Source organism: Gekko japonicus, unplaced genomic scaffold, assembly GCF_001447785.1.
Source record: "Gekko japonicus isolate JY-2015 unplaced genomic scaffold, Gekko_japonicus_V1.1 scaffold314, whole genome shotgun sequence".
In the NCBI taxonomy this organism is placed as follows: domain Eukaryota; kingdom Metazoa; phylum Chordata; class Lepidosauria; order Squamata; family Gekkonidae; genus Gekko; species Gekko japonicus.
The window spans coordinates 1,175,570-1,203,286 of NW_015170284.1; the positions used below are offsets into that span (position 1 = coordinate 1,175,570).

The following is a 27,717-nucleotide window of genomic DNA, read 5'->3' on the forward strand; positions in this document are numbered from 1 at the left end:
CAGTTTTGGGCAGTTTCTTCGTGCTCCCCCCTCCATGTTGCAGGATGCTCCTTGTTTGCCAAGATAGAAAGTAGCCTGGTGATTATTATGAAAGTAGAAACAGCTGAGCCAGCCTGAGGGTTTATAGGGTGTGGGCACCCAGGTGCAAGATACATTCAGCATCAGTCTGGGCTTGTCTGTGGGATGACAACTGTTTGGAGCCTTCCCTAGAGGGAGTACAAGAGCCCAAATATAATGCTTTGATCTGGAGATGAGATGCCATTTAATTCTACCTCTTTGTTTTTTATTTATATGCCTCCGGGTGGGGGTGTGACCAACACCTAAATGGTCTTTCCCCCATGAGGCCCATCTGAACCCCATGTGTGTGACTAGTGGATGAAAGCGGATGTAGAATCAGCAGGCTCTTTGGATGATTGATGGGGAGAGATGTTAGTTGTCTGTGACTAAGCATGATGGAGCAGGGTTGTAATACAGTTTGTCTGCATCAGAAGGCAGAGACTATTGGGAGGAAGAGAATGGAGAAGGGGGGAAAGTTGGCAGAGGATCAGAGAAACATCTGTTAATTTTCAGATCTAAGAGCATTCACACCTGGGAAGCACAGTCTGCACTTGTGAACCTAGTAAAATTGTATTGGTTATGCATTCAGCATAGTGGCTTGAAAGTGGTCAGCTAAATTGTCCTTAGTGTGTTGCAAAATTCCACTGATGTGTTAAATTTGGTTCCAGAAAGGATATGTGTCACTTGTCTGAAATCTGGAATTCTTGCAATGAACTCCACATGCGTGGCTTGACAAGAGGCAAGAAATACATTACTAGAAAAAAGGCAGAAAGGCTAGGGTTTCATGAATGCTTTTGTCCCTGTTTTTTAGCAGAAACACGTGGCCAATACAGAATTACATTTTTGCTAAGATCCAGAAATCTTAGACTTTTCAGTTATGTAAACAGGTCCCCACCCCTCTGTAATTTGGTAGAGGAGTACACTGAAACATTCCCAGTCAGTGACAATATACCACATTTGTCTGTACACTTCTGGGGTACAGGGTGTGTGTGTTTGTGGGTAGAGGCTATGCAGTAGCAAATGGCATATTGACTGTAGCTTGCTTTTTGTCTCAGTCTTCATAAAATGTTTAGTTCTTTGTCTTCCACCTCCCAGCTGTTCCAGTGTCATGAAAATGCATGGCTTGGCCTTATTGCATCTGGCATGCATACCTGTATATGGTCAGAAGTTTTATTTTTGGCACAGTTCCAGTGCTGGCTTCTCGGCAAGAAAAATGAGATCTTATAGTGCGAAGGGTTAAAGGTTCACATTGGAACATAAAAGGAATAACAAGGCAAAGAAATGACTAAGGATTTTAATACAGAAATAGTGCATGTTAACGGCTGTAAAGAGAGACATTTCTTGTTGGAGAGTGGGCGGTAGTTAGTTTATAAGTGAACATGACTGTGTTGGAAAGCTGTGATGGCCAAAGAGAGATACACTATTTCTATAATATTTGAAACAACTGTACTACCAATGTGAATAGTGTGAACTGGGGTGAGGGTGGGGTACCTAATTGATAATGTTCAGAATGTGTGAGGGTTTGTGTGTGGGTGGGTTTGGAGTAAGTGACACATATTTAGTAGTAGTGCTGGCACTTGGATGACCTAATATCTTGTGATTTCTGCATGTGAAAAATTCTGTTGGCCTTTCAGATTGTGAAGCCTAGAAAACTGATTTAAAATCATATTTTTGTTCTACAACTGTTTTGCACAGAAAGCCAAACTTGTGATCAGTGCTGATCTTGCAGAGTTTATATATTTATTTCTATGTCTCATTCTGCTAAGACTCTGGTTTGGGAGAGGGAAGGAATTAGCAGTAGAGGTGGGAATGTTGTTGTCAGTTAACCTGCTGAATAACAATTGTTTTAACTAGGGCTTGAGCTCAGTTTTTTAATGTGGGGGGTCCAAAGCTTTTTAAATAGTAAGTTTGGCCAAAGTTTAAAGGGAAGTTGTAGAACCAATTGTAGACTTGGTTCCATTTGAGTTGAAACTTTTATTTAACTTCTGAAAATTGATAGTATGATTAAAACTTGAATTGGGTCGAACTTTTATTTAACTTCTGAAAATTGATATTTAACTTCTGAAAATTGATAGTATGTTTCTGATCTGGCTTTCACCTCAGCTGCTCAGGTTATGTTTAATAATTTCTTCTCTCTGGACCTTGTTGAAATGCTTGAAACAGCGCCTGAGTCATTCATTTGACTGAAGAGTACTGATGAGTTAACTGTTTACGACTCAGTATGGAATTGGGCTCAAGAAATTGAGCTATTGAAACAAATAGAAAATATCTCCCTCTCAAGCCCCATTAAGAAATCCTACAGCCCTCCTAATGCCATCACTGGAAGTTCAACAGAATTTTCTGACATCCATGTAAGTTTGCAGACCACCTCACCTGACACTGGTGGTAGTGGCAAGGAGGGAGCTTTTTCTCTGACACACACATACATAAAGTCTGCTGCAGCAGCATTCCAGGTACCCTGGGGAAAAGGAGCTTCCCAAAATGCCTGTAGTACTGTTGGTAGGGCACATCTTCCTTTCTTGCCACCAACAAACTTGGTAAGAAGGAGAAGTTCTCTTGTTTGGATTACAGGTCAGGCCACAGAGTTCTCAGATCCATACTGGCTTGCCTAGGATTGGAAGTAAATGCTACAAATTACCATTGTTCATATTCCAAACCGGGAAATCACAAATGTCAGTAATGTCACTACTACAAAACTTCAGGAGTGCAAGATCTCTACATACTTTTTAAAGAAATTGGTCCAGGTAATCCAGTGAACTATAAAAGGTATCTGATTTCATAGGTTTCTAGGAATATAACATATAGTTGGTTTAGGATTAGTTGGGGGAATTACGGTAGTTGCAGATCTGAAAATACAGCCAGAGTTGGATATAATTTGGGATTTACTAATCAACTGTTGCTGTTCTCATACTTGTATGAGGAAAATATGAGAAGAGCTTATTGAAATTAGGACATAATAGTTGAACTGTTTTTGAAGTCAGCGTGTATTACATAAGAAGCTGCCTTATACTGCATCAGACCACTGCAAGGCCAGTAGTGTCTACCTGGATTGGTAGCACTTCTCCAGGATCTCAGATGGAGGTCTTTCACATCGCTAACTGCCTGGTCCTGTTAGAGATACCAGGGATTGAACCAGGGACCTTCTACATGTCAAGCAGATGCTCTGCCACTGAGCCATGGCCCTTCCCCAGGTATTGAACTAGACTATGAAGAGCCCCATTTATTTTTCTGGTTTCTGTATGTAAAATATGGTATTCTAAAGCTGCTGTAAGGTGCTTAATGGTTGTTGAAACAGAGGCCATAGGTATCTTGACAGACAACAGTGTCCTCTGACAGCGCTCAGTTCTTCAGATACTCATGAAAACTCATGCCCTGCCACAAATTTTGTTAGTCTTTAAGGTGCTACTGGACTCTTGCGCTTTTCTACTGTTACAGACAGACTAAGACGGCTACCATCTTGATTAGGGTCCTCTGAGTTTGTTATATAATGGGACTGAGTCTAGATTTCTGATGTCTTGTAAACAGGATGCTAGTGTCCTTAACTTCATTCGCCTAGCTAGAAGGAGAGTTCTTTCTAGGCTAGCCAGAGCCATCTTGCCCTTTATGCTTGTCCCACCCTTGCAGTCTTCCTCTTGCTGTTTTTCCACAGGATACAGCCACTTCCCATTTTATTCCCTGGATCAGATCTTTGTGCATGGGAAATCCTCCCCACCCTGTTACACTCAACTTCCCAGAATCCAGCCACAGTCCAGGTTTCACTGGATTTGTCAGAATCTGTCTGTCAAGTCTCACATGACAGATCTATTAATAGGCAAATTACTCTCCAGCAGAATTGCCTGCTACAGAGACTTTTATCTGGTTAACTGATGGGCAACAAGTAGTGGGAATGGTTGTCCACAACAGCTCCCAAGGATGTGTGTTCCAAGGGGAAGGAGAGAAGGGCAAATGCCAGCTTTCTCCCATACACTGGGCCCATAAAAGCCAAATTGTATTCCTTGGGATTCTGTGCACAACATGAATGTCTTTTTCCTCCAGCTGTGGGTTGGTTAATTTGAGATAGTGATGGAGCTGGTTAACAGACTGCAATAAAACTGTCAAGGTTTTGGAGTAGCAGATTGATTAAAACATCACAACTGTATAATCTTTTGCCTCCTTGTTTTCCCCAAAACCTAGAATAGAAGCTACTTAGGCTCTTAGGCTCTGATATGAAATGTGAGCATATTGATAGGGTGAAGTAGTAGTACTTCCCTTTAACTGATATGGTTTCTGAAAATATTTCCCTGTCTATGGAGCAGTCCTTGTTGCTGTTGAAGGTAGTTTAGTAGTGGCATTATGCAGTGTCCTTGGACAAATGACTGTTATCCAGCTATGAAATGGGAGTAATAGCAGAGCAGCTGTGGGCACAGGCTGTGTATCATAAAGCATTTGTGAAATGGAAAGGTGTTTGTCTGCCCATGGAAGAAGGATTCATGTGCAAGAAAAGTCATCTTTGGATCCAACCTACTGGTTTGGGTCCAGACTTATGTACTACATAAGGCAATATGAACCAATGTGCTTTAAGCAGTTAGAGTGCTATATTAATATTTTGAAGACTTAGGTTTGAATCCTCACACTGCTGTGAAAGCTTGCTGGGTTTCATAGGGCCAGTCACATACTGTCAATCTAATCTACTTGACAGGATTGTTGTGAGGATAGAAACAATGTAAGCCATGTTAGGTTCCCATTGGGGAGAAAGGTGGGGTATAAATGAGGTAAATAAATCACCTTTCATTTAAGTATTTGTTTTCTTACATGAGTATTCATTATGTGTCCCAAGCAAACATGAGCAGCACAAGTAGAATATTGCCTCTCTGCTGCTTCGTTTTCAAAGATGATAGTGCCGTATTGCTAGAGTTGGCACTTGGTGAGGTGGGAGATACATCCAGGTGAAATGTCAGCTGCACCCCTTGGGAACTAAAATTATTCCCACTTTGGGGGAATTGTCTACATTCTCTGCTGTGGCATAATGACTGCCTGTGCCTTTCTAACACATGACAGCAGTGTGGCTCCCATGACTTCTGCTAAATAAATGTTGATTTGCTAGGTCCACATCCATCATACCTCCCAGAAACTCAGAGCACTTTTGTCTCTCAGCAATCCAGCATAAAGAAAGAGAAGCGGTTTTCCCAAGGCTACCTAATTAATGTTCATAACTCGCCAGGGATTTGAATCTAGGATTATTGTATACAAACCCAGTACTTAAATCATTGGATTGTATTAATTCAAATATATGACAGAAATCTTTATTTTGTTAAATTTGCATGATATGCAGCTTCAATATATATATACGGTACAGCATTATTGCATGTTACTCTCTGAACAACTGTGTGGGGAAATGTGAGCTGCTTCTTCTATTTACTCATGCGGTGGGAAAGGAAGTGGTTCCCAGTAATCCCTGGAGACTTCTTATTGGTTTGTGGTGATCTCATCTGGATTTCCCCACAACCTCCCTTCCCCCACCAAAGGGTGATGTCAACAGGAAAGCAGGCTGATGCAAGAGGGAAGCAACTAACTTCTGCTGAAAAATCAGTGGAAGAGAAACCAGTTGGTATGCATGTGGGAGACTGTTCCTAATTCTCTAAGTGTGTTTTACATGTTCATACAGGAGCTGCAGGGTATCCGTTCTGGTGACAATTTGTGCTACACATTCTTGGCTCTCAGCTGAGGGTGTAAACACAGTTGTTAAATCCTTGCATTAATGGCTTGAAAGATGTTGATTTGTTCATGATTAGTTTTCTGCAAACCTTTGTCATTTAAGAACATTAAGGTGAAATGTTTTCTCTGCTTGTTTTAACAAAATGGACCACACATGATTAAGATTGCTCATGTATCATTAGATTGTTCATGCTCATTAGGACTCTTTCCTAGCCACATCTCCAGAAAACTGTATAGAACAATAAAAATAATTATTTTTAAACACTGGTGCTGTGCATGGTGACCGAATATCTCTTTGAACTACCTCATGATCCTTAGAGTTATCAACATCGTAGCTTAGTTTGAGATGTAATCATGTGGAATTACAAAGTAAGGTCTTCATGAAACAGTCATACCAGCATACCAACACAGGTTGTTGCTGGAGCACTGGTGGAACCCTTGTAAAAGTTCTGACAAGAGAGCTTATAGTGTAATTTCTACATGCTTTGTAAGGTGGAACTTGTGGCCCTGAACAGAGAACTCTCTAACATCTAACATTAAAACCTGTAACTGCGTCGCAAGAAAGGTGACCACATTTTCTGTATATTGGTAGCCACCTGAAATGTACACTTTACTGCTAAAAGGTGGCACATTTTAAAATAGATACACTGGAGAAGAGTTAGTTCCATACTTAGAGCAGTGGTCTCCCAGTTAGTAATGTCTGTAAAGCACCATTTCCCCTGTTCTTGTTTTAAAAAATGTGTTTGCAAAGCTATGGAAGTCCTTAGATAAAACTTGATACTCTAAAAATGTTTTCTTATCAAACTAGGATCCTAAAGCGTCCTTAGATAAAACTTGATACTCTAAAAATACTTGATACTCTAAAGCATGTTCTTGCCAGCATTGTTTCTCTGTGTACCAACAACTGAACACACATGAGCTGGGAAGGCTGGAGTCCACAGAGGATGATATTAACCCCTGTTCTGCAGCTTCAGGGAATCCAGGTGGTGGTTAAGTGCTGCAGTTTGCAGGTGTAGCATAAGTATACCTTGCAGCCTTTCTGATAATGATTCTCATTCTCAGTCTGATGCTGTATATTAATGATGAGGCCAGGACACTGCCATGTTCCTGGGTTGGCGAAACACTAAACAAGGGTGTAGTATGATTATCTCAGTTTCTCTTGCTACACCCACACATATGGTGTCTAAACCCAGAGATTTTATCAGCTGAGCACGGCTGAGGAAAAAAATTGGGAAGTGGGCCAGTAATTGCAGTTTAGTACAGTGAATTCACTTCATTTGTTGGTTATGCTGTTCTTCCAGCTCATACCATTGCAGTTGATCAGTTTTATCTCCTAAGAATACCATCTAAGGGCATGCATAAAAATATCTTGGTGTTAACCTTATAGAAATTATCACTGTTAACACCTCCAGCTGTTAAATTCTCTTAAATCAAGGAAGTAGTTATGAGATTTAGTGTGAGAACTTCCTAAAAAGGAAACACTTCTGATGGGAATATGCTAATTATCTTTCAAACAGGTGTGTGTTTGTTTGTTTTTGGAAGTTTGAAGAAGAGCTTTTGGATTCTGAAAGGGTATCTTCTGAGAAATTGAGTTGCATGTGTGTCAAGAGTGCACATTTAGTTTGCAAGCATAATTGTAATCTGGATCCAGTAGGGGAGCTGCGGCTGACAGAGCAAGCGGTGGTGGTGGGGGTGTCATAAAGTCCAAGCTTCTGATTGATGGCAGCAAGGAGAGCTCTGGATAGAGGGCTTTAGTCCTTGGATTACAGTATAGTTATCAGTAGCAGTTTCATAGATTGTGTATATATAAAAGGATCTGCAAATCTGTGGTTCACCTCTGTGTTCTCCTTTCCCAAGGTCATGTGGTATACACATGGAATTTTGGGGAGATAGACGAGTATTTGATCTTGTGCTAGGTTTTGTAAATGATGGTGCTTTGCTGCTGCTTTCCTGATGTAGAAGCCCAGTGTGAGGAAAAGGAACAACTCCTTTTCTGTGCTTTATGGAAGATGTGATTGTGTCTCTCCCTCATGCAGGGCAGCAGAAACAGCAAGGCACTGCTGGTTCCTCCTACAAAAGCCCTGCTCAGAAGAGAAAAATCATATTGCCTTTGTCACTGGAAAACTTGTGGGTGGTGGAAAAAAGAAGGTTGAGTTCTTTCTCCCTTGCATTGGGCATTCATTGGAAGTGCAAGAGAATTCATTATTGACAAGCAGATAAGAGAATTTATGGAGCCCTGGGTACTTGGCATGGAAAACGAAGCCCCATCGTGTTAGTAAAAGGGATCCAAGTGGTCATAAGCAGGATATGAGGATTGCTAAACCTGGTATATCCTCTTCTGCGTCTCAGGAATTGGAGGAAGAGATTAGAGGTAATTCAGATATAGAAGAATTTGTGAGATTTTAGCCTTCTATGAAGTGTAGGTTAATCACAGACTACCAATTCTTCATGTTAATCACAGACTACCAATTCTTCTACAGGATGAGCAGATTGACTGGGAGAAGCCTATTTTGTCCCAAACTGAGATTGAGCAGAAGATAAAGGAATACAATGGCCAGATCAACAGCAACCTCTTCATGAGTTTGGTAAGTCCAGGGAGAGTCATAACTCAGGGCCAAGTGACAACCCGGTAAACTGAGATTCAGATGCTCGCATCTGCCTTCCCAAACCTGACTGCTGAATCCTTAAATCAGAAGCTACTATATCGTGACCATTCCAAATGTACAGTAGCCATCCCTAGCTTTGTATTATTCTGCAGTCATTTCACTGGATGTAAAAGTCCAGCCTAAATAATCTGTTTTACGGATGTTGCACTTTGAGTTTATTAATTCATTGCCTTTCAAGAGGCTGTGGCCTAACCTTGGTTACCATGAACCTGCCTCCATACATAGCTCACTGTATCTCTGTTCCTACAGAACAAAGATGGTTCCTACACCGGCTTCATCAAGGTGCAGTTAAAGCTGATTCGTCCTGTCTCAGTGCCTGCTAATAAAAAGGCACCCTCTATCCAAGACACAAGAAAGAGCTCCTCACGCAGCCAAGCAGTAAAGCGCCGCACCTCATTCTACCTACCCAAGGACACAGTCAAGCACTTGCATATAATTTCTCGTACATGTGCCAGTGAGGTCATAGAGGCCCTGCTCAAGAAATTCATGGTCGTTGACAACCCCCGCAAGTTTGCCCTCTTTGAGAGAACAGAAAAAGATGACCAAGGTACTACACTTCTTCCCCCTCCCCATCTTTCAGAGAATATAGGTTGCTGCTATTCCAGGCTTTATAAATTTACAAGGGTGGACCCACAAGAAACTTGCACAGAGGAGGCATTCCCCCACCTTTGCTTCCTTCCCTCTCCCCCTCCCGCTTTCTTTCTCTCCCCAAGCCAATACCTCCTTTTTCTTTACAACCCTTCACCAAGTCGATCTCTCCCCCCCCCCCCCCCCCGACCCCCCTCCGTCCTTCCCCAGTGCCAGTACGGCTCAGCCATAAAGCCACCCGCCGCTTTCCGTCCCTCTTTGCTCCTGGCTTCCCAAAAGCGGAAAAGCCTGCGAAGGCCTCGTCGCTAGGAAAGCCGTTGCTAAGGGCAGTCACATGCTCAAAACTTTCCAAGGAGAGAGAGGGAGGGGGAGAGAAAGCTCCTCGTCGTTGGTAAGTCCTTTCTCTGCGCATGAGCAGAAAAAGCTGTTGTACTTTTGGAGGGATTTAAATATCCCCCGTATCCTTTAAAAAAGTTTTTAGATTTTTCTGCACAGCTGGGGGGTGCCCCAAATGTGCAGGATAATCTCTTTTCCCTCCATGTGCTCCTGATCTGTGGAAATAAGTATCCGCATGCAGGGGGCCATGTTGGGAATTAGATATATAGATTCATTTTCTGGTAGTCAGCAGTAAGTAACAGGTTATTCTTCATTTTAGTTTTCAGTGTGCCACAGATGATGCAATTATGTGGGCCTGTGACTCTTTTTAAAAAGTTTATGTGGGTCAGTAGCTTTGGCAAACTTATTCCTATAGTAGCAGCAACCAAGTGATACAATCTGATAATTACAGTTAAGAAGAGAATGGAAACAACTATCCATAGATGGTGTAGAGCAAGCTTGTTCATTTTGTCTTGAAGAAGAGAGGAGGAGAGATTGGATTTATACTCCGCCCTTTACTACCCAAAGGTGTCTCAGAGCGGCTTACAAACTCCTTTCCCTTCCCCTCCCCACAACAGACATGCTGTGAGGTGGGTGGGGCTGAGAGAGATCTGACAGAAACTGCTCTTTTTCAAGGACAGCTCTTATCAGAGCTACAGCTTGCCCAAGGTCCTGGTCTCATCTGTAAAGTTCTTGCAGATGTAGAAGAGCAACTCTGTACAAGAGTTTATTCCCTTTGGGCTGAATGATATGTTGGAGCAAGGGATATGAATCTTTGCTGTGTTCCCTTCCCCCAAAGAAGTTCCTTACAACCCTGGAAAAGGTGATTCATGGGGTTGCAGGACGCACGTGAGCTAATCACCATATTTATTTTATTTATTAATTAAAATATAGCCCACCTTTCCATGGCTCAAGTGTTGGGGGACTGCACTGAGATGAGGAAGAGAACAAAATCACCCCCTCCTCCTCCTTTCACAGGCTCCACTAACAAGAGGAGGGTCAAATTGCCCCCACTGCAGCAGCCCCCTCCCAGTAGTTATTAGTCCACATGGGTCATGTGACTCCAGGCTGGGAACCAATTTTTTTAGAATCAGAAGGGACTAGTGGCCGCAGGAAATGCAGCAAAAATTTGTGCTCAATAACACCTTTGATCACTGGATCCAGCCCACTATTAATTACAGGTGCACATTAATATCATGCTCAATATTGCCGGAAATGCAGCAAAAATTTGTGCTCAATATTGACCTTTAACAGGAATGGGCAGGAAGAAAAAGTAGCTAAACCTGCCTCACATCCTTTGGTTATGATCTGTTCCTTGTAGCACATCCTAGCAAGAGAAATGAGAAACGCATTCTTGTAGAACTGTGTAAAGCAAAAAAAAACCCCAATATCTTCTTGACTGAGTGACTGTTAACTGAGTTGCTAATTTAATTCTTTCTGATGTTCTTATGTATCAGTGTATCTCCGCAAACTTTCTGATGAGGAACAACCTCTGCGTCTCCGACTGCTGGCTGGCCCTAATGAAAAAGCACTTAGTTTTGTTCTAAAAGAGAATGAGACTGGAGAAGTCAATGTGAGTATGTGTATTAACTAGTACATCTAAGACCTTCGCTCCATTATATAGGCCTGGCTACCTACATATCTTTTGTAGCAGGCAAGGCCAAATACCTATTGATTGACAGTGAACACCTGGCTCATCTTTTCTCTGCCTGGCCAGAAAGAGGGCAACATGTGGGCACTCATAACTGCACACACTAGCATAAATTTTCTCTAGAAGCTCAAAACACTAGGCTTATGTGTACATTTTTCATTATAGAGTTCATGATCCTTGATTGTTGCAGATTATTTACTTTGTGTATCTTCACTGATGCATGCATGCAGTTTTTAGCACATGAACCCCTCTTCTACAAATCTGGCCTTTCTATGTAATATTAAAGCATAGTGTCTTCTTTCTAAACTAATATCAATTCTGTCACTGCTTCCTCTCTCACTCTTCTGTAGTGGGATGCTTTTAGTATGCCTGAGCTGCAGAACTTCCTGCGTATCCTTCAACGTGAAGAAGAGGAGCATGTCAGGCAGATCCTGCAAAAATATACCCACTGCCGCCAAAAGATTCAGGAGGCTCTGACCACCCGGACCCCGGGTTGAGGTGCCCATTCCAGACCCAGCACTCCAGCAAGGATAAGATGCCAAATACAAAGAAGTGGTGAAGCCAAGTGGAACTACGAATGAAGCAATCCTAGGAGTGTCTGTGGACTGAATGTAATTCTTTGGAGGGGCAGGGGGATGGGAAAGGGGCTACAAGGATGTCTGATTCCCTTGGTGAGCCAATGAATGGGTGCATGTGTGTCTGCTCCTTATGGAGTGAATGGTTAATAGTGGTGTTGAGTGGAAGGCACAGTGGGATCAGGTAGGAATTACCTGAAGAATGAGTGTAGAGATGCAAAAAATTAGTACGTTTGTGGCAATCAGGAATGTGATGCCATTTTTGTATTACAGACTGGCTTGATGGTGAGTTCAGCCAGTCTTGAGGTTTTTAATAAGAGCAGAGTCAACCAAAATGACCACAAATTTGGATGTATCCCCAAGAAGTCACCCTAGCAAGCACTTTCCCCCCAAGACTTCTTTTGTATTTCTGTTGGGAATCTGATTGTGAAGGCTCATGAACTGGATTGAATAGACTAGTCAATCTTACCTACTTTTTCTTTGGTTCAAATAACAGAAGGACTGCTAGAAGAACTGAGCCCCAAGGTGCTTATCAGCTAAAGATATTGGTTGGGCTGTAGCCATACAAAACAAGGGGTAGTAAAGTCTGTCCCCCCCACTCAGGTGAAATAGAAATGGGACATAAGCACAGCTGGATAGCCTTTGGTAGTATGTGGTAGGTATCAAAATGCCAAAGGAATAATTATCCATAGAAAAAAAGCAAGAGCGTTTCTCCCACTGTTGCTCTAACTCCAGTACTTAATTTAGAATTGCTGTTTAGATTAAGGTTGATGTCCTGCCTCACCCCAAAAGCAAGGACAGTAAAAGAAAATAGAGTATAGAGTGATCTTCCAAAACCACAGATCCATGAAACGGAGGAGGAAATAGACTGATTGCTTTTCTGATCCAGCTATCCCTTATGTTGCCCTGTATATGAAAAATGTGGAGATGGGGGACATGACAAATCCCAGGATTTAGATTTATGATCTGGTGAGGACAGCTCTTGCTTTGACTGTCTAATTTGTGCACGCACACAGCCACCTGCATGCCTTTGACAGACATTGGCATATATCTGACTTCAGCAAGACCTAGCAGGGAATCCCTTCCTATACCTGGGGAGTAGTTGTACTTCCTTCTTGTGGGGGTGGGTGGGTGGCATCTGTACCCTGAAGCAAGTTACACTGCTTATATTTACAAAGCTTGAGCAAATCTATTTGTACGTCCTGTGAAAAGCGAAGTACGCTGTTCAGAGCAGGCACTTAGAGAAAACTGTGCTTATTAGCAGTGGCAGGTCCTATTGAAGAGTACAGTTTAAAATAAAGATTGCCTTGAGTACCCAGAAGATGAAAAGTTCAGCTACTCAAGGTGTCAATGGTGCTGTTTGTATACCAATCAATAAAAGATTCAGGGGTGAGATGTGTCTGGTGTATATGTTCCTCTGGAACCAGTTTCTCGCTTTGACAGTATGCAGATGAAGCCCAGTCACCCTGAGCCTAGGGCCAAATTCACTTCTCCCATGGTGGCCTACTCATTGTGTTTTCTAATCTTGGCCACCCATCTCTTTCTAATATTCCAACAAGGAAACGGTACTAAAGGAAGCCATGGGGTTGATGAATAACAGCAGTGTCCATACCTTTGGAAAATTGTTTGCATAGATTCGTCCTGGCTAGCCACACCAAATTGAAGATGACTAAAAGAGTGACCATCCATTCTGTTTTCAAAAATGCTTTTGGTGCTAGCAAATGCTCTCCTGATTTCCCAAAATGCAGCTTTTCATTTAAGGAGCAATGGTTTTTAATAATAAAAGTACATAAATGAATGCCCCATCTCCTGCTGGGATACCTTAGGTGAGCCCAGAACAGAAGAAATCCTTGACGTACTCAGAATTGGGAAATAATAGGGGATCTTTAAAGAGGGAGAGTCTGTTGAGAGTGAATGCTGTAATTGCATTTCATTGCTATATAGAATGAAAACCCAACTGTACAATGGTCATTGCAATGTCTAAATATCTGATATATATAAAAGCCCTAACGCGTTGGCACTTTCCAGCTCTCCCATTGGCTGGGTGCTGGGTCTGCTCCTCTCCCCTGCCCACTGCTGACTTGTCCACTTCCCTGACCAAATAAACTGCCAAAACGGCTGTCTCTCCTGACAAAGACGCGTCTCCTGCTTGGCTCCTCTGGCTGGCTACTGAGGTGAGCTACCAGCCCTCAAACCATTCTCTTCCTGACGTGGGGCTAACTTCCCCCTCAGTGGCTGTTGCTAGGCAACCAAGCTTGGTTCTGTCAGTAAAAAGGCAAAGATAGGGGTCCCTTTCCAGGCCCTCCCTTGGCCTTTATGGGGAACTCATTGGGTTGCCAGCTCCAGGTTGGGAAATTCCTGGAGATTTTGTGGTGGAGTCTACAGAAGCCAGAGTTTGGGGAGGGGAGGCCTCAGCTGAATAGAATGCCATATAGAGTCCATCCTCCAAAGCAGTTATTTTCTCCTGGAGAACCATTGCTGCCAATCTCCAGGTGAGCAACTATACAAAAATGGAAATACAGTTAATACGGTTGTGCAAACAAATCACCGGAATACTCTGTCCTCAGGTGCAGTGTCAGACTCCACCCTGCAAACCAGCCAGTTCCTCCTGGGGAACCATTGTTGCCAATCTCCAGGGGAGGGCAGGAGACCACAGAATTACAACTCTTCATATGGCAGAGATCAGTTCTCGCAGAGAAAACTAAGCTCTGTGTCATACCCTGTTGAGGTCATCACAGCAAATTGATGCTGGATGCCCAAGGCCAGGGCACCCACCTAGAGCTTCTTTCTAGAGCTCGTATATTTCCACAGTGGGCCTTATTCCTAGTATAAGTCTGTATGAATCCCTGTTATGTCCTTAGCAGCAGCTTCTACACACAAATGCCCTCTAGCACAGGTGGGTGCTACCAAAGCCCTTTGGTCATGCCTCGCAGTGCAGGTCCTGGCAGGAAAGGCATGATTCTACTAGCCAGACATGTCAACCTCCAGGAGGAGTCTAATTTTGTGGCTGCTGGAGCTGTACTAGACTGCACATGATCTCATAGAGACCAGGACTAGATGTATGAATGCCGGTCATGTGCATGCTGACAGGAGTGCTTCCTTGTATGGAGCTGTACTAGACTGCACATGATCTCTAACATATCACAGAGACCAGGACTAGATGTATGAATGCCAGTCATGTGCATACTGACAGGAGTGCTTCCTTGCAATACTACTTGTCTTGGAATCACATAAAGTTTTTCAAGGCTATTGACTTGGTCAGATTTGTGCACCATCTGCTGGGCATAACATTACCTATGCTAGGCTTGCTCTGAGCTGCAGACCAGAAGGTCTATAGCTTGGCAGTTTGAGACCCTGGTGCTGTGTGATGGAGTGAGCTCCCATCTCTGGCCCCAGCTAGTGCCAACCTAGCAGTTTGAAAGCAAGAAATTGCAAGTAGATAAATATGTACAGCTTCGATGGGAAGGTAACAGCATTCTGTGCACTTCAGTGTTTAGTCACGCTGGACACATGTCCACAGAAACGTCTACAGACAGCACTGGCTCTTCAGCTTGGAAATAGATTAGCACCACCCCCTAGAGTCGGATTCGACTAGCTTTCAAGGAAGGGAAACCTTTAGACTTGCTCTGCAATATAAGACAGCTGAAGGAGAATGGAGTGCTTTTATTATTTTCAGCTGTGGCAAGAGATTCCTGACTGCCGTACCAGTGAATCCAACAGCAAGAAGCACTCTTCATCTGTTTTTCAGTGATTGCTGGAAAAGGGGCTCTAATACTTGCCATTTCAAGAAGCATTGTCTTCAACTGTATTTAGCCTTAGTGATGTCATCATGATACACAATCTAATTAGATATATAACGGCATCCCATTCTGTGTGATTTCCTGCTAGGCTGGGATGGCCTTGAAATTATTCACAGGAATCTGGTGATGGCCCAGTAATGGAAAAGATGAAAAAGGTCCAAAACAGTAGGAGTAACCAGGCACAACTGAGGAGGGTTGGGAAAATATTTACTCCCTGAAACTATCAGTGTTGTCCTGAAAATCAGAGTGAACTCTTGGTGGGTCTCTACTGAAGAAGGGTGGGGAAAAGTTGTCCTGATCTTTGCCTCAGGTTTAAACTCATTTACATGGAAATAGTTGGCCTGATCCTGTGTACTTGGTTGTGGAAAAGCTGGGTTCAAATCTCTGTTGTGCACTCATTCTCTGGTTGCCTTCCACATGAGGGCTAAATGGCTTACTACTACAGGTGGGTGGGTGTGTAAATTTATACATGAAGTATTTTTTTTCTTTCCCTCGTAAAAACAATTGAAAGAATCAACGTACGCTGGTTTAATTGCAGTGCAATTTCAAGAACCGTTAAACCCTTCCAAACCAATGGATTTAGAAGCTGTTTAAGATTCCAGTGAGGGACGCAGACCCCACTGCGTTCATTAGTGCTTATCCCGAATGAAATGTACATATAGTCTGGAGGATTAGCGTTATAGCAGACAAGCGTGATGTACAGGCGACCTGTAGAAAATTTTAGTACGACTGTTCATGTCCGCAACTTCCTTTCCATACCGAGACAAAAGAAACGTGTTCAGAAAGACGGCCCACTTTCCCGGAAAACTCCTCCCATTGGCGAGATCACTGTCTCGTGAGCCAGGCACCCATAGAGGTAGGAATCTTCCAAATCCGCTCTAAGAAAAATACAAGGAAACAAACTGGCTTTCCTCCATATGCGAGGCGAGAATAACGGGAATGCTCAAGAACTAATGCAAACCTAAAGGAAGACTGGGAACCAGGAACCAACTCCAGTCTCTTGCACTGCTGTGCATTACAATAATGATGTATATTTAATGATTTTCGCTGCTGTAACGGGGCCCGGTATTTAAAAGGAAATGCTGTGTATGGGAGGAAAAATAGGAAGAAAGTGGAAAACTGGGAAGCTCTAAAAATGGCTACAAGAAACTAGAGTTTCATCGTAGTGCTGGGCTTCAACTGGGCAATAAGTATAAAACAGGCAGACAGTAACAAAGTGTTGCACTCCTTCACTGTATTTTCACACCGGAAGGCTGTGCTAATAGAATTTTTGCAGATCACACAGTCTTTCAAGACTAGAGACAAGACTCAGGAGGCTTTCCCCTCAAAAATACTTTAATCCTATTATTTTCCTCTGGGGAGGGGAAACAGAAAATACGTTTTCCAAATACTGCAGCAAAAAGAAACCTCTTGTGTCCTCTCTCAGACCTCACAGGGTTGTTGTGCAGATAAAATATGTGGGGAGCAGTGTTCCCTCTAAGCTGTTAGTGTGAGCTAGCGCACAGTTTTTTAGCCTCCGGCTCACACATTTTTGTCTCCGCTCAGGAAGGAGGGCTTCAAGAGCAAGCTAATTTATGCAGTAGCCAAATCGCTCGCTCACAACTTTAATGCCAGGAGCACACAAAGTAGAATTTCTGCTCACAAGACTCCACAGCTTAGAGGGAGCATTGGTGGGGAGGGAACCAATACACCATCCTGATCTCTTAGAGAAAGTGAAGGATAAAGACGGATACTGAGGGGATGTTAAATAGAGGCGAAACCTATATCGCCATCATGACCGGTCGAATTTCTGCCTGTCTCACTGAAAAGCGCAGAAACCACACGGGGGAAAGAACTCATGGCTCTGTTGTGCCTTCTTGGTAAGTTTTAGTTCAAGACCCAGCCGGCAAACGGGGCCTGTCGCGCCACCTGCTTTACGGCTTCTTGTTACATTCACGCCTAGGCATTCCGCCGATCTTAGTCCGCACCACGCAAAATGCCCTCAAAGACAACTGGGGACCGGAAGTGTCGTGGCAGACGCATTCGGTTTACCCCCCATTCAAGATCAGCTGCCCGCGTCTCCTCTTCGCAGAGCGGATCTCCGGAGGTCTTGGAGCCGGAAATTGCGTGACCGGGAAGAGGTGGCGCGTCTTGGGTGGGGAGCGGGCGCCGTCGTTGGGTTCCCCGGAGGCACCGGGTGGCTCCTCCCTCCGCCTCGCCACTCCCTCCCTCCTGCCCCCCCCTGCCTTTCTCCCCTGTCATGCCGTCGCTTTGAGCGATGGGCGCCAGCGGCTCCAAGTCCCGGGGCCTCTGGCCTTTCAGCTCGGGCGGACCGGGCGGCTCGGAGTGTCCGGGCGGGGAGCAGGCTCTGGCCCGGGCGCGAGGGCTCTGCTCGGCTACCCCCTTCGTCTTCACCCGCCGTGGGTAAGAGCGGCGCTCAGGGCTGGGCCCTCCTGCCTCGGGGGAGGGTCGCAAAGGTGGCCTGGGGGCTCCTCTTTGGGAGCGAGAGGTTGGCCTGGTCGTGTCCCCCCAGGCATTTTGGCCCTCTCGCAGTGTACTCCCTGCGCTCTCGGGGTGGGGTGGGGGCGAAGACGCCGTTGTGCCTCAGGAGCGACGCCGCTGCTTGCTTCCTTCTTATCGGGCCCTTGACCCAAAGCTTTCCTCATCTCTCCGAGATGCTCCGTTAGCGTTGTAGCCTGGGCTGTCTTTGGGTTGATGCAGAAGTTGGCAGTGGGCTTGGTTTTCTGCGGGGACCGTCCCCGCTGGTTCCGCACCGAGCGAGGTGGTTATTCTGCTGCACACCTCTCCGAAGTGACCACTTTTTGTAGGCTTGGGTGCTGGTAGCCGGTGGTTCACCTACCCGTTCTTCGGCGTTGCTCTTAGTTTCCTGACAGTTTAATGAAAGAGTAGCTCCCTCTAGTGGCGTTCATTTCTTTTCTCTTTTTTAAAAAAAGTCTCCTGGAAGCGAATTCATGTCAGTCCAGGCACTGCTGGTCTTCAGCTAAGCGGACTGTCATGGCTTGAAGGGTTTATCCGGCAGCCAAGACCTATCTTGTTTCTTTTCTGTGCAGTGCCTAGCTCGCTTTTTTCTCAATGTGGAAGGTAGTATCAGCAATATGTACTGTAAATCCCCAAAAGTAAATAGCTAAGAATAGAATTAACGCTTTTAAAATGTAATGAGTGAATATTTACAAGGATTAATTTCTATTAATGTGAGTGATTCACTGGACAGTTTTTCTCTTTAGCTTTTGCTTGAACTGTGGCATTCTTGGCTTCATAGTCCCATAGTCAAATAACATGCAGTCAGCTGACCATATTTGGTCAGTCAGTGGACCAGTTTATCTGTTGTGGTCACTGATGCCTCATTGAATGAAACTAGACTGCCCTGGTTTATAGCATCTCTTCTTCACAATTCTTGTTGATGCTAGTTTTTTTGTTTTATGCTAGTGTGAACTCCGTATCTAAAATGTTTAGCTACAACAGTCCACAGTGTGTGACCTTTGAGAGCGTACAATCATAATATAAGGTTTGTTATGATTTGTCAGGAATGCTGTCAGTTTCTGCACTAGTTATATAGATTGGAAAATATACTAACAGAAGAACTTGGACATCTTGTTAACTTTCTGAAATGCACTTGGGAGCTAATTTCCCCCTCTACCAATAAAGTCTGTTTCTGCACTGCTGTTTCTTTGCCAGTTCTTAAATGACATAAAAACTATCACACGTGCTTGGCTGTGGCTTGTTTACTAGATTCTTCCAAAGTAATGATTAGCATTTGTAGCTCATTTTGTGTTAGGCACATGGCCTGGTATTGCTGAATCAAATGGATTGTTGGCAGACTGGCTACAATGTTTCTACACCTACATATGGATATAAGTGAAGGTCAAATAATGAATACCTTCACTGCCCCCCCATGCTTGTTCAGCATTAAGAATAATAGAAGCAAAGTGCAAAATTACATCTCTTAGTCTGTCTTGAAACATGTATACCGAGCATTTCTGCAGAAGTTTATGATTTGACATGAATTGGAAACAACAGAAATGCTGAAGTCTTCAGTTGTTTCTGTACTAAGATGAATGGTGAATGACTCATCTGCTTGGCAGAAATCTCTTCTGTAGTCCTGTGGCAGCTGCATAAAAGTGGAAAACATACCTACTTTAAACATACTTTTTTTACATAGAAGTGATGACCCAATTCTGCCAAGATTTCATCTTCAAGATGTATCAAGGAATTACAATACATAATTAGAGCTGTTTTTAATGTTCATTCAACTTTAACAGTCATACATTCTTCTGTAAATTAGATTTGTTATGTACATTCCAGTTATTAACAGAAGGCATGTAAAAATTTAAATTGCCTTGTATTAATTTAGCCAAGTTCTCCCCCCCCCAAAAAAAAATAAAAAGCTGCAGCTGTAAATTAGATGGAGCTTGGAGATTACACTGGAATCTCTTTACACAGAGGCGTCCTGGAATAGTACTGTGACAGATTGTAGATTCCGCAGAACTGAACATCTTTTGATAGTGGTAGAAAGTGCCAGTGTTACAGCTGACTTTTTGCAACCCTGTAGGGTTTTCTAGGCAAGAGATGTTCAGAGGTGGTTTGCCATTGCCTGCCTCCGCCTTATATCCCTGGTATTCCTTGGAGGTATCTCATCCAAATACTTGCCTGGGCTGACCCTGCTTAGCTTCTGAGATCTGATGAGATCAGGCTAGCCTGGGCTATCCAGGTCAGGGCTTTTGATAGTACTGAGTTCTGGTTTTTTCACCATATATAATTTGTCAAAATATCCATCTGCTGTACACAAACTGCTAGTCACTCAAATTCATCACCTGGTAAATGAGATTCTTATTGGTCTTGTTGTCTCCTAACATGCAGATATTCATAGTACTCATGTGGATGCCATAATTCTCTTGCTAGCAGTTAGATCAGGAATAAGTTTAATAATTCAGTAATTGTTCTTCAAAGATGGGTAGTCATGTTAGTCTGTCTGTAGCAGTAGAAAAGAGCAGGAGTCCAGTAGCACCTTAAAGACTAATAAAATTTGTGGCAGCTTTCATGAGTCACTGCTCACTTCTTCAGGTACAGGTAGAATGTGAATCCATCTGGATTCTTGGAGAGTGGAGTGATTTCAGATGCCAAATGACATTAGCAGGCAAAGGACAATAGCAGGTAAATGACAATAGCAGGCCTGATTGGATTCGGTGTGATGTGCAGAGGGGTAGTAGATGTGAAGAAATCAGCATTGGTAATGAGACAAAAAACCTGGGTCTTGATTCAGTCCAGGAGGATGCATTGTCTTGAGCTTCATTATCAGTTGCAGTTCAGCAGTCTCTTTTTCTAATTTCCCTTTGAAATTCCTTTGTAAGAGAACTGCTACTCTCAGGGCAGCAACTGAATGTCCTGGAAGGTTAAAATGTTCCCCCATGGGTTTTTGAATGTTGTGGCTTCTAATGTCAGACTTATGTCCATTTATTCTTTGTTGTAGGGACTGAGTACCAGTGCCAAAAGGCAATGGCAGGGGAAGGCCTTAGCTTCTGTGTCCTCTTTATTTGGCCTTCCAGGGCAACTTGTTGACCACTGTGTGAAACTCTGTTGGATTAGGTGGACCAGTGGTCTGATCCAGCAGGCTTTACTTATATTCTTATGTTCATGTTTGATACTTTTATGGTTATTCTTCATTCCTTGTAGTTCTATGTATTATGATGAAGATGGTGATCTTGCTCATGAGTTTTATGAGGAGACAATAGTCACCAAGAATGGGAGAAAGCGTGCCAAGCTGAAAAGAATCCACAAGAACCTGATACCTCAGGTAACACAATCAGAAGGAAAATGGGGGAGAATATAGCATGGTTTTCAACACTCACATTTTGAGCAAGCAAGAATTTATATCTTTTTAAAAAAGAAATTGTTTCATGCCTGGCAAACTGTATACTCTGTATATAGAGTATGCTGGAGAACTTTGTTGTTTGGGGGAACATGTGGTCCATCTGATACAGAAGTGGGTACACTTGCAGTGGCCATCTGTATGTGTGTGTGTGCATATGTGTGTGTGTGTGTGTTTGTATTGCAATCACTTGAAATGTAAGAGCGAATCTATATCAACTTTCTTGTAAGGTACTCTTGGCAGTGACTGAAGTCCTAAAATGCTTGTTTCAAGATAACCTCCAGTTTATATCATGACACCCAAACAGGAATTAGGGCCGTTTAATGGTTTCAGTAATAACCTATCCCTCAAAATAGCCACAGAAGCTTCAGATGCCTCATTTCTGGAACTTAGGTAGATAATTAGCGGCAAGTATGAAAATCAATCTTGGTTTCGTAACAGTCTGTGCTGGTTTTTAAAGGTTTACCTAATGAATTAAAAGAACAGTAGAGAATATTTTTATCCTACCTTTCTCATGTTTATTTATTTATTTTTATTAGTTAGATTTATATCCCGCCCTTTCCAAAATGGGCTCAGGGCAGGTAACAACTAAGTGCATGAACAATTAAAACCAGGTAATATAATTTATTTATTTATCGAGATTTTTACCCCGCCCTCAACAGCTAAAACCATTAGACAGTTAAAAGATGGCAAATTAAATACAACAGTTCAGATCCCCTATAAGTTGGACTGATGGTAACTGGAGTCACACCAAGCTCATATGATACCAGGACTCCACACAGGGCAAATAGTCAGGGCCAGAGGTCGATTCGGGGGGGGGGATCGCAGTTCCCCTGGGTGAGGTGCAGGGGGCGGGGCACACGATGAAGCCCCGCCCCCTGCTTCCGGCCGCCCTGCTTCCGCCCCTCATTCAGCTAGGAGGAGGCAGGAGAAGAGGGAGGGTAAGTTTCTTCCTCCCTGCCTCTCCCCAGCCCTGCTTGCCTGGGGCCAGGGAGGGCCTTGGCGGGGCTTCCTCACACTCCTGCCGCCGGGCCCCTGATGTCAGGGGGTGTGGCATATGCTAATGTGTTATGCTAATGAGTTCCCCTAGCTCTTTTTCTATGAAACGACCCCTGGTCAGGGCAACTTCTGTGCAGGGAGGCCAACCAATTGGTGTCCACTCTGCCTCAACTCATGGCAGTAGAGAAGAAACATTAAAAACAATAACTTGAGGAGAAGGGGGAGCCTATTAAGACCATCCTATTAGTAGTAAAATAACATAAATTAAAAAATGCCTTCTAAAATAGGAGAATGTACCCCCTACAAAATCAGGACAAGGAAGATCAACTCCAGACTTCAGGGAGGGTATCTCATAGCCTGAGAGTAATTGTTGTAAGGAAAAATTACACTCACATCTTTGTGGCTAAAAATGTTTAAATGCTTTAACACTTCTGCTAAATATAAATGCTTTACTTGGTAGAGCCCCTGTAAATACTGTGTTTAAAATCTTGGGTAGTACTTTAGTTTTGAGTCCATTAGATCGCTGTGTCCTGTGGCATTTGGATAGAGAGAGAGCTGGGTGTTATCAGCATATTGATGATACCTAATTCCAAAACTATGAATGATTTTTCATATGCGCCTTTACATAGAGAAGAAGGCTCTTTCTTCCTCTCAGAGCTTTCTGCTAACTTTTTATAAGTACTAACATATTCAGAATAGAAGCTGCTTTCTTACAGTTGATTCAGATCTGCCTAAACATAGTATGTCTGTGTGCAACCTAGGGCTCTCCTTGATCATGTTGCAGAGGTGGTTTTGCCCTGACGACAATACTTTCTGCAGTAGTTGCAGGCAAATATTGAAGGTTGATACCTCTCTGCAGCTGGCACACCAGGAAATAAATGCATACTGTTGCTAGCAAGGCATGGATTATCAGAAGATGCCTTGTATCCAGTGACCTTTATAGTAGTTAAATGCCTGTCAAAGTGGTGGCTGTTCCTCAGAAACTATGAATGCTTCCTCGATATTGTTGCCACAAAATGTGCATTGCAAAATAGATTCCCTTGATCTTTGTAGTGCTTTGATATTTTGGACTTGCCAGCTTACAAACCTTGCAGTGCGAGATGTGATACTGCCATTTTTCAGGTAAAAGCAGTCACAAAATACTATTTTTCTGGTTTTCAGCTTTGTTTGCTCATCGTTAGTTGCTTGAAATCCCATGAGACTGTAATGCTGAACCAAGATTGTGTAGCGCTACTGTTGCACGTTAGTTTTCTGGGGCAGCGCTTGCAGGGATTATGCCTTTAAGTTTACTTGTTGGAACCCTCATAACATGTTGTCTGAGCCTTGTCATTTGGTGGGATTCAGTTCATATACTCACTGGCCTTGCTTTACTTACTTGTCAGAGTTTACTCATCTTTTGTACCAAAACTGTGGCCTCCTTACCTTCAGTGGCACTTGACTGATGTTTCCCAGGAGACAAACACTTAAATTCTGTTAGATGGACAGCCTTAGTAGCAGAGGTCCTCTACCCAACATCTTCTGACCCTTAGCAATGTCTAGTTTCTATCTAGAGTTCATTCTCGTAACCTTACTTTTGATAGTTCAGTTATTCATAGTGGCCTTTAGACACGCAACAGTGAGGAACTATCATGTGCCTCTATTCAGCATGCCTTGAAGTAAATGGATCATTTGTAGCCTAATTCTTGAAAGCTTTGTATGTGACATTATCTCATCCTCGTCACCCCCTTCTCGTTGCAGGGCATAGTGAAACTGGAGCACCCTCGGATTCATGTGGACTTCCCTGTTATCATCTGTGAGGCCTGAGCCACGGGGCAATGTGAACAGTCTCTGTGTGCTGTCACTGCACCTCATTTGCCCAGTTTTACTGTACCTCATGTAAACCACACTAGGCAGCCACGCATCTCTGCAGAGTGATGGATCTGGAGAATGGACACATGGTTGCCTTTAAGCTCCTCTGCTTGGAGGAGGCGGCAGCGGCAGCAACAGCACCGGGGATGTCTCAGAACTGGCTAGTTATCGGGAATAGGATTGGCTAGGCAAGCATGTTAATCAGACCTGTGTCACATGAGATGTGTGGCCTTGTTTAGTAGCCTGCTCGACACTTCCCTCTGCTGAGTCAAAAGTGAAATCTTTTTATCAGCCACTAAGTGATGTTTAGATGGCAACAGATTCCGAGTCTTGAAACTGTGGAGGACCAACCTGCACCTCTTACTGTCCGGATGTCCTGCTTTTTGAGTACCCCTGTCAGTTTCTACAAAAGCTGATGATGGCATTTCAGTTTATGTGCAGTGTATGAGAGGAAAGGTCAGCAGGTGAGCAGCATATTCTTATGTCTCTTCCTGCCCTGCCACCCCCCTCCCTCCATAAAACAGCTGAATACCTAAGGCTATGCAGCACCCTTGGGGGATAGTATCAAATGTTGCAGTTCATGGAGGATAGCTTTCTGAGATGCACTAAATTCTGAGGTCCCCATTCATTGTAATGGGCTGACAGTGCGGGCCTTGCCCTTCTGTAGTAGCTCCTTAGTGCGCTACACTGTCTTGTTTTGCTGGTAATGTCTTTTCAACATTGCCACTTGGAAAATTCTACGGACTAGTGCCTATGCTGTAGCACATTAATGGAGCCTGCTGGCAGCTGCAATATCCGATTGTGTTGATCTCCTAAATGCCCGTAGCTTTTCTGTTAAAGTTTATCAAAGGGGAAACCTCCTTGGAGGCAATTTGTCTAAGCAGGCATTCCAGAGCATTCTTTTGAATTTGCATCCGGTTGGAGTGTTGGATGTGCCATGTTCCGCATACTTATTATTTTTTTCCTTCTAATATAATTCTAGGTCACTTGATCCCATAAATTATGCTGTCAACACTAAGGAAGGTTGTTTCTCAGATTAAGGTAGTTACCTACTTAATCCTAGTTCCTTTGGTTCCTTCTCTAAGTAATCATGAAGTACTGTCATCTTCCTTTACCAGTTTCTTTGATTTATAGGATTTGAGCCAGACTTACCTAATGAGGGAAAATGCAGTGCACTTTAAAGGAAAGCGTTATCTTCTCCTTCAGAAGGGTATTGTGCTAATGAAATGTTTGATTAGGAAAGCTACTTCCACTGGCAAGCATGACACTGAAATGGGACCCCTGCCTCCAAATCCCAGATGTCTGTCTTTCAAGACTTAAAGCTGCTGAGACCTGAACAGGCATAATCCTGTCGGAGGCAGTTATAACATTTAAGGGCGTTCCATGTGCAGTGTACAGCTAGGAGACCTGAGTCTGCCTGCCTTTTCTACCAACCCCTCAGAACTTTAATAAAGCTTTAAAACTGGATCATACATAGGTTGGCTGTACCCGTTGGCTCATTGCACACCTTATTTTCCTTCCCAGAACATGTCATTGCCTAAGTTCTTCAGGAGTTTTCTACCTCAAGGTTTAATTTAATCAACTCGTATAGAGTTGCTCCGGGACATCAGTACATCTGTGTTGTATTTGTCTCCAAGTCTGCAGCTGCAAGGGAAATCTTTATAAGCATTATGAACCAGACTAGTAAGGATGTGGAGTGTCAGTTGTCGCGCTGACAGAAAGATTGCTGTTCGTTTGGTGGCCACCTTTTGCCTCTTGCACAGCCTCTCTCAGCTGCATGTTTGACCCTAGTGTGCATGCTGGAGTTCATCTGTAAAGCACAGGATGAAGGGCTTTCCCTGATGGCTTCCTGAGTTGCAACTGGAACCCGCTTCACCATTCAGAACCCGTTCTGATACCTTTACAGTAAATGTAAAATGCATAATGCGCGAATGGGCCTGTGCCACATATTCTTACTTTCTTCCCGCTCCCTTACCCCCCATCCACCCCCACCCCAGTGTGGCTTATCTTTTTGTTCCCTTCTAACTAGATGTGGTTGGGAAGCTCTGAAGTCATCCTTACCCTTCATTGTAGAAGGAAGTTTCCACAATCATGAAAATGAGTGTGCTTGGGATAGAGATGTTGGCAATGCTTCTCTAGCCAGTAGAACTCCATCTCAGAATTATTGTGTACAGTGTGTCACTGGCTGAAACTTGGAGGGAACTGCTTATTCTAAAGAAGAATTATTGAGACTACAGGAGACTGCACACCAAGAAGCTTGCTGTTTAAAACTTGCTCTGTGCAAAGTTGGCAGAAGCACCTTCCCCTCTGTGCATCACATCTCCCCACTGGCGTATTCTACTCTCCACTGTGGTGGGGATGAAGAGCCCTGAAAGAATTTGAGACTGAAAAACCTGGTAGCAATACCCCTCCCCATAATCATTTTCCCCCCTGAAGTACTTAATTCATTTCCTTCTGTTGGTCGTTGTTTTTGAGCAATCAACTATCCTGTGATCAGAAAAATGTTGCACAATGTTTTCAGTTTTCCTCCCCACTTCTAGCGCTTATTATGCATCCTGCTGAGGACTTCACTCCAGTCCCACCGGAATCTAAATGGAGCCTCCACCCCCAAAGAAGCTTAGTTTCTGCATCGCTTGAAACCGCCCAAGAGGCAGCAGATTCCTAGGAGCGTCAGGTGGCTGCTCTCAGTCCATTTCTCTAAAAGGCTGGCTTGCCCATTGGGACTGCAGCCGTGCAATTAGACTGCTTGGGTTCTGTAATCCCATCTACGCTGTCCTTATTGTGCTTTCCAGCAGCCCTGCTCCTCTTGGGAGTAGGAGCTGTCGAGCAGGGAGAGGGCTTGCGGAGACCACTGTGTAAGGGACAGTTATAATGTGAAACTTGGTGTAAATATATATATTATCACTATTGTTGGAGCGAGCAAAAGGTTTTCCTTTTTTATGACTTCTGTGCAAATGTGTGGTTGTGTAGAAGACCGGAACCCACTAGCACTTCATTTTTTGCTCCTGTAGCATATGGATTGGAGACAAATGTGTAAAATATTTATGGTCCTTTTCCTCTGCCTTGAAGTGCATTTGTCTAATTTTGTTATATTTCAATAAACTTATTTGTAGGTCCCAGAAGTTTAATTGATGCCTCTCTGATCTGTACTGGGCTTTATTACATGCCAGATAAATAAGAGACTGGTAGGCTAATGATGGGTTGAAACCGAACTAAATCTCTGCTGTCCTTGTACCATTCTGCCGAGCAAGCCACCTCGGCCTGGAAGAACCTAAGTAAACTCACCAGAGGGTCGACCTTATTCTTTCTGAAAACCAGCTTCTGTGAATTGTAGGATCTAGGGTAAGAGCTATATGACTACTTCAGAGGATCTGAAACAGTATTTCTCATGGGGGAAATTCATTGGTTTGAATGTTACAGACGTCAAGTCCAAGCTACTGAGTTACACTTGCAAAATAATTTGTAAATAGAGTGGCTTTCCCATCTTAGACTTCCTACTGTGTTACTGCAGATTTAAGTTTATCCTCTTATTAATCAAAGTCTACCCATCTGTGCCATCAGCGTATGAAAAGCTGCAAAGCTAAGTACACTTTTTTCT

General features: G+C 43.5%; 2 protein-coding genes across 3 annotated transcripts in view; both read left to right on the forward strand.

Moving 5' to 3' along the window:
* Window positions 1–13,166, forward strand: part of RASSF1 (Ras association (RalGDS/AF-6) domain family member 1) — a 38,544-nt gene extending 25,378 nt beyond the window's left edge. For both annotated transcript variants that reach the window (XM_015417856.1, XM_015417857.1), the window contains 4 exons: window positions 8,232–8,336; window positions 8,667–8,964; window positions 10,838–10,953; window positions 11,382–13,166. In XM_015417856.1, coding sequence (XP_015273342.1) covers window positions 8,232–8,336; window positions 8,667–8,964; window positions 10,838–10,953; window positions 11,382–11,528 — 666 coding nt within the window. In that variant the 3' untranslated portion in view covers window positions 11,529–13,166. The remainder of the gene's footprint in view (window positions 1–8,231; window positions 8,337–8,666; window positions 8,965–10,837; window positions 10,954–11,381) is intronic.
* A 4,382-nt stretch (window positions 13,167–17,548) lies between these two features.
* On the forward strand, window positions 17,549–27,234 carry TUSC2 (tumor suppressor candidate 2). Its single transcript, XM_015417858.1, has 3 exons — window positions 17,549–17,809; window positions 21,077–21,197; window positions 24,009–27,234. Exons 1-3 carry the CDS (start codon window positions 17,664–17,666, stop codon window positions 24,072–24,074), a joined length of 333 nt encoding a protein of 110 aa, XP_015273344.1. The 5' UTR covers window positions 17,549–17,663; the 3' UTR covers window positions 24,075–27,234.
* The last annotated feature ends 483 nt before the right edge of the window (window positions 27,235–27,717 follow it).

Bases quoted from the DNA above. Each gene is read 5' to 3' on its own strand.
- TUSC2 (XM_015417858.1), top strand. From the start codon at position 17,664: ATGGGCGCCAGCGGCTCCAAGTCCCGGGGCCTCTGGCCTTTCAGCTCG. The intron at 17,810-21,076 runs GTAAGAGCGGCG...CATTCCTTGTAG, and splicing joins TTCGTCTTCACCCGCCGTGG to TTCTATGTATTATGATGAAG. The intron at 21,198-24,008 runs GTAACACAATCA...TTCTCGTTGCAG, and splicing joins ACAAGAACCTGATACCTCAG to GGCATAGTGAAACTGGAGCA.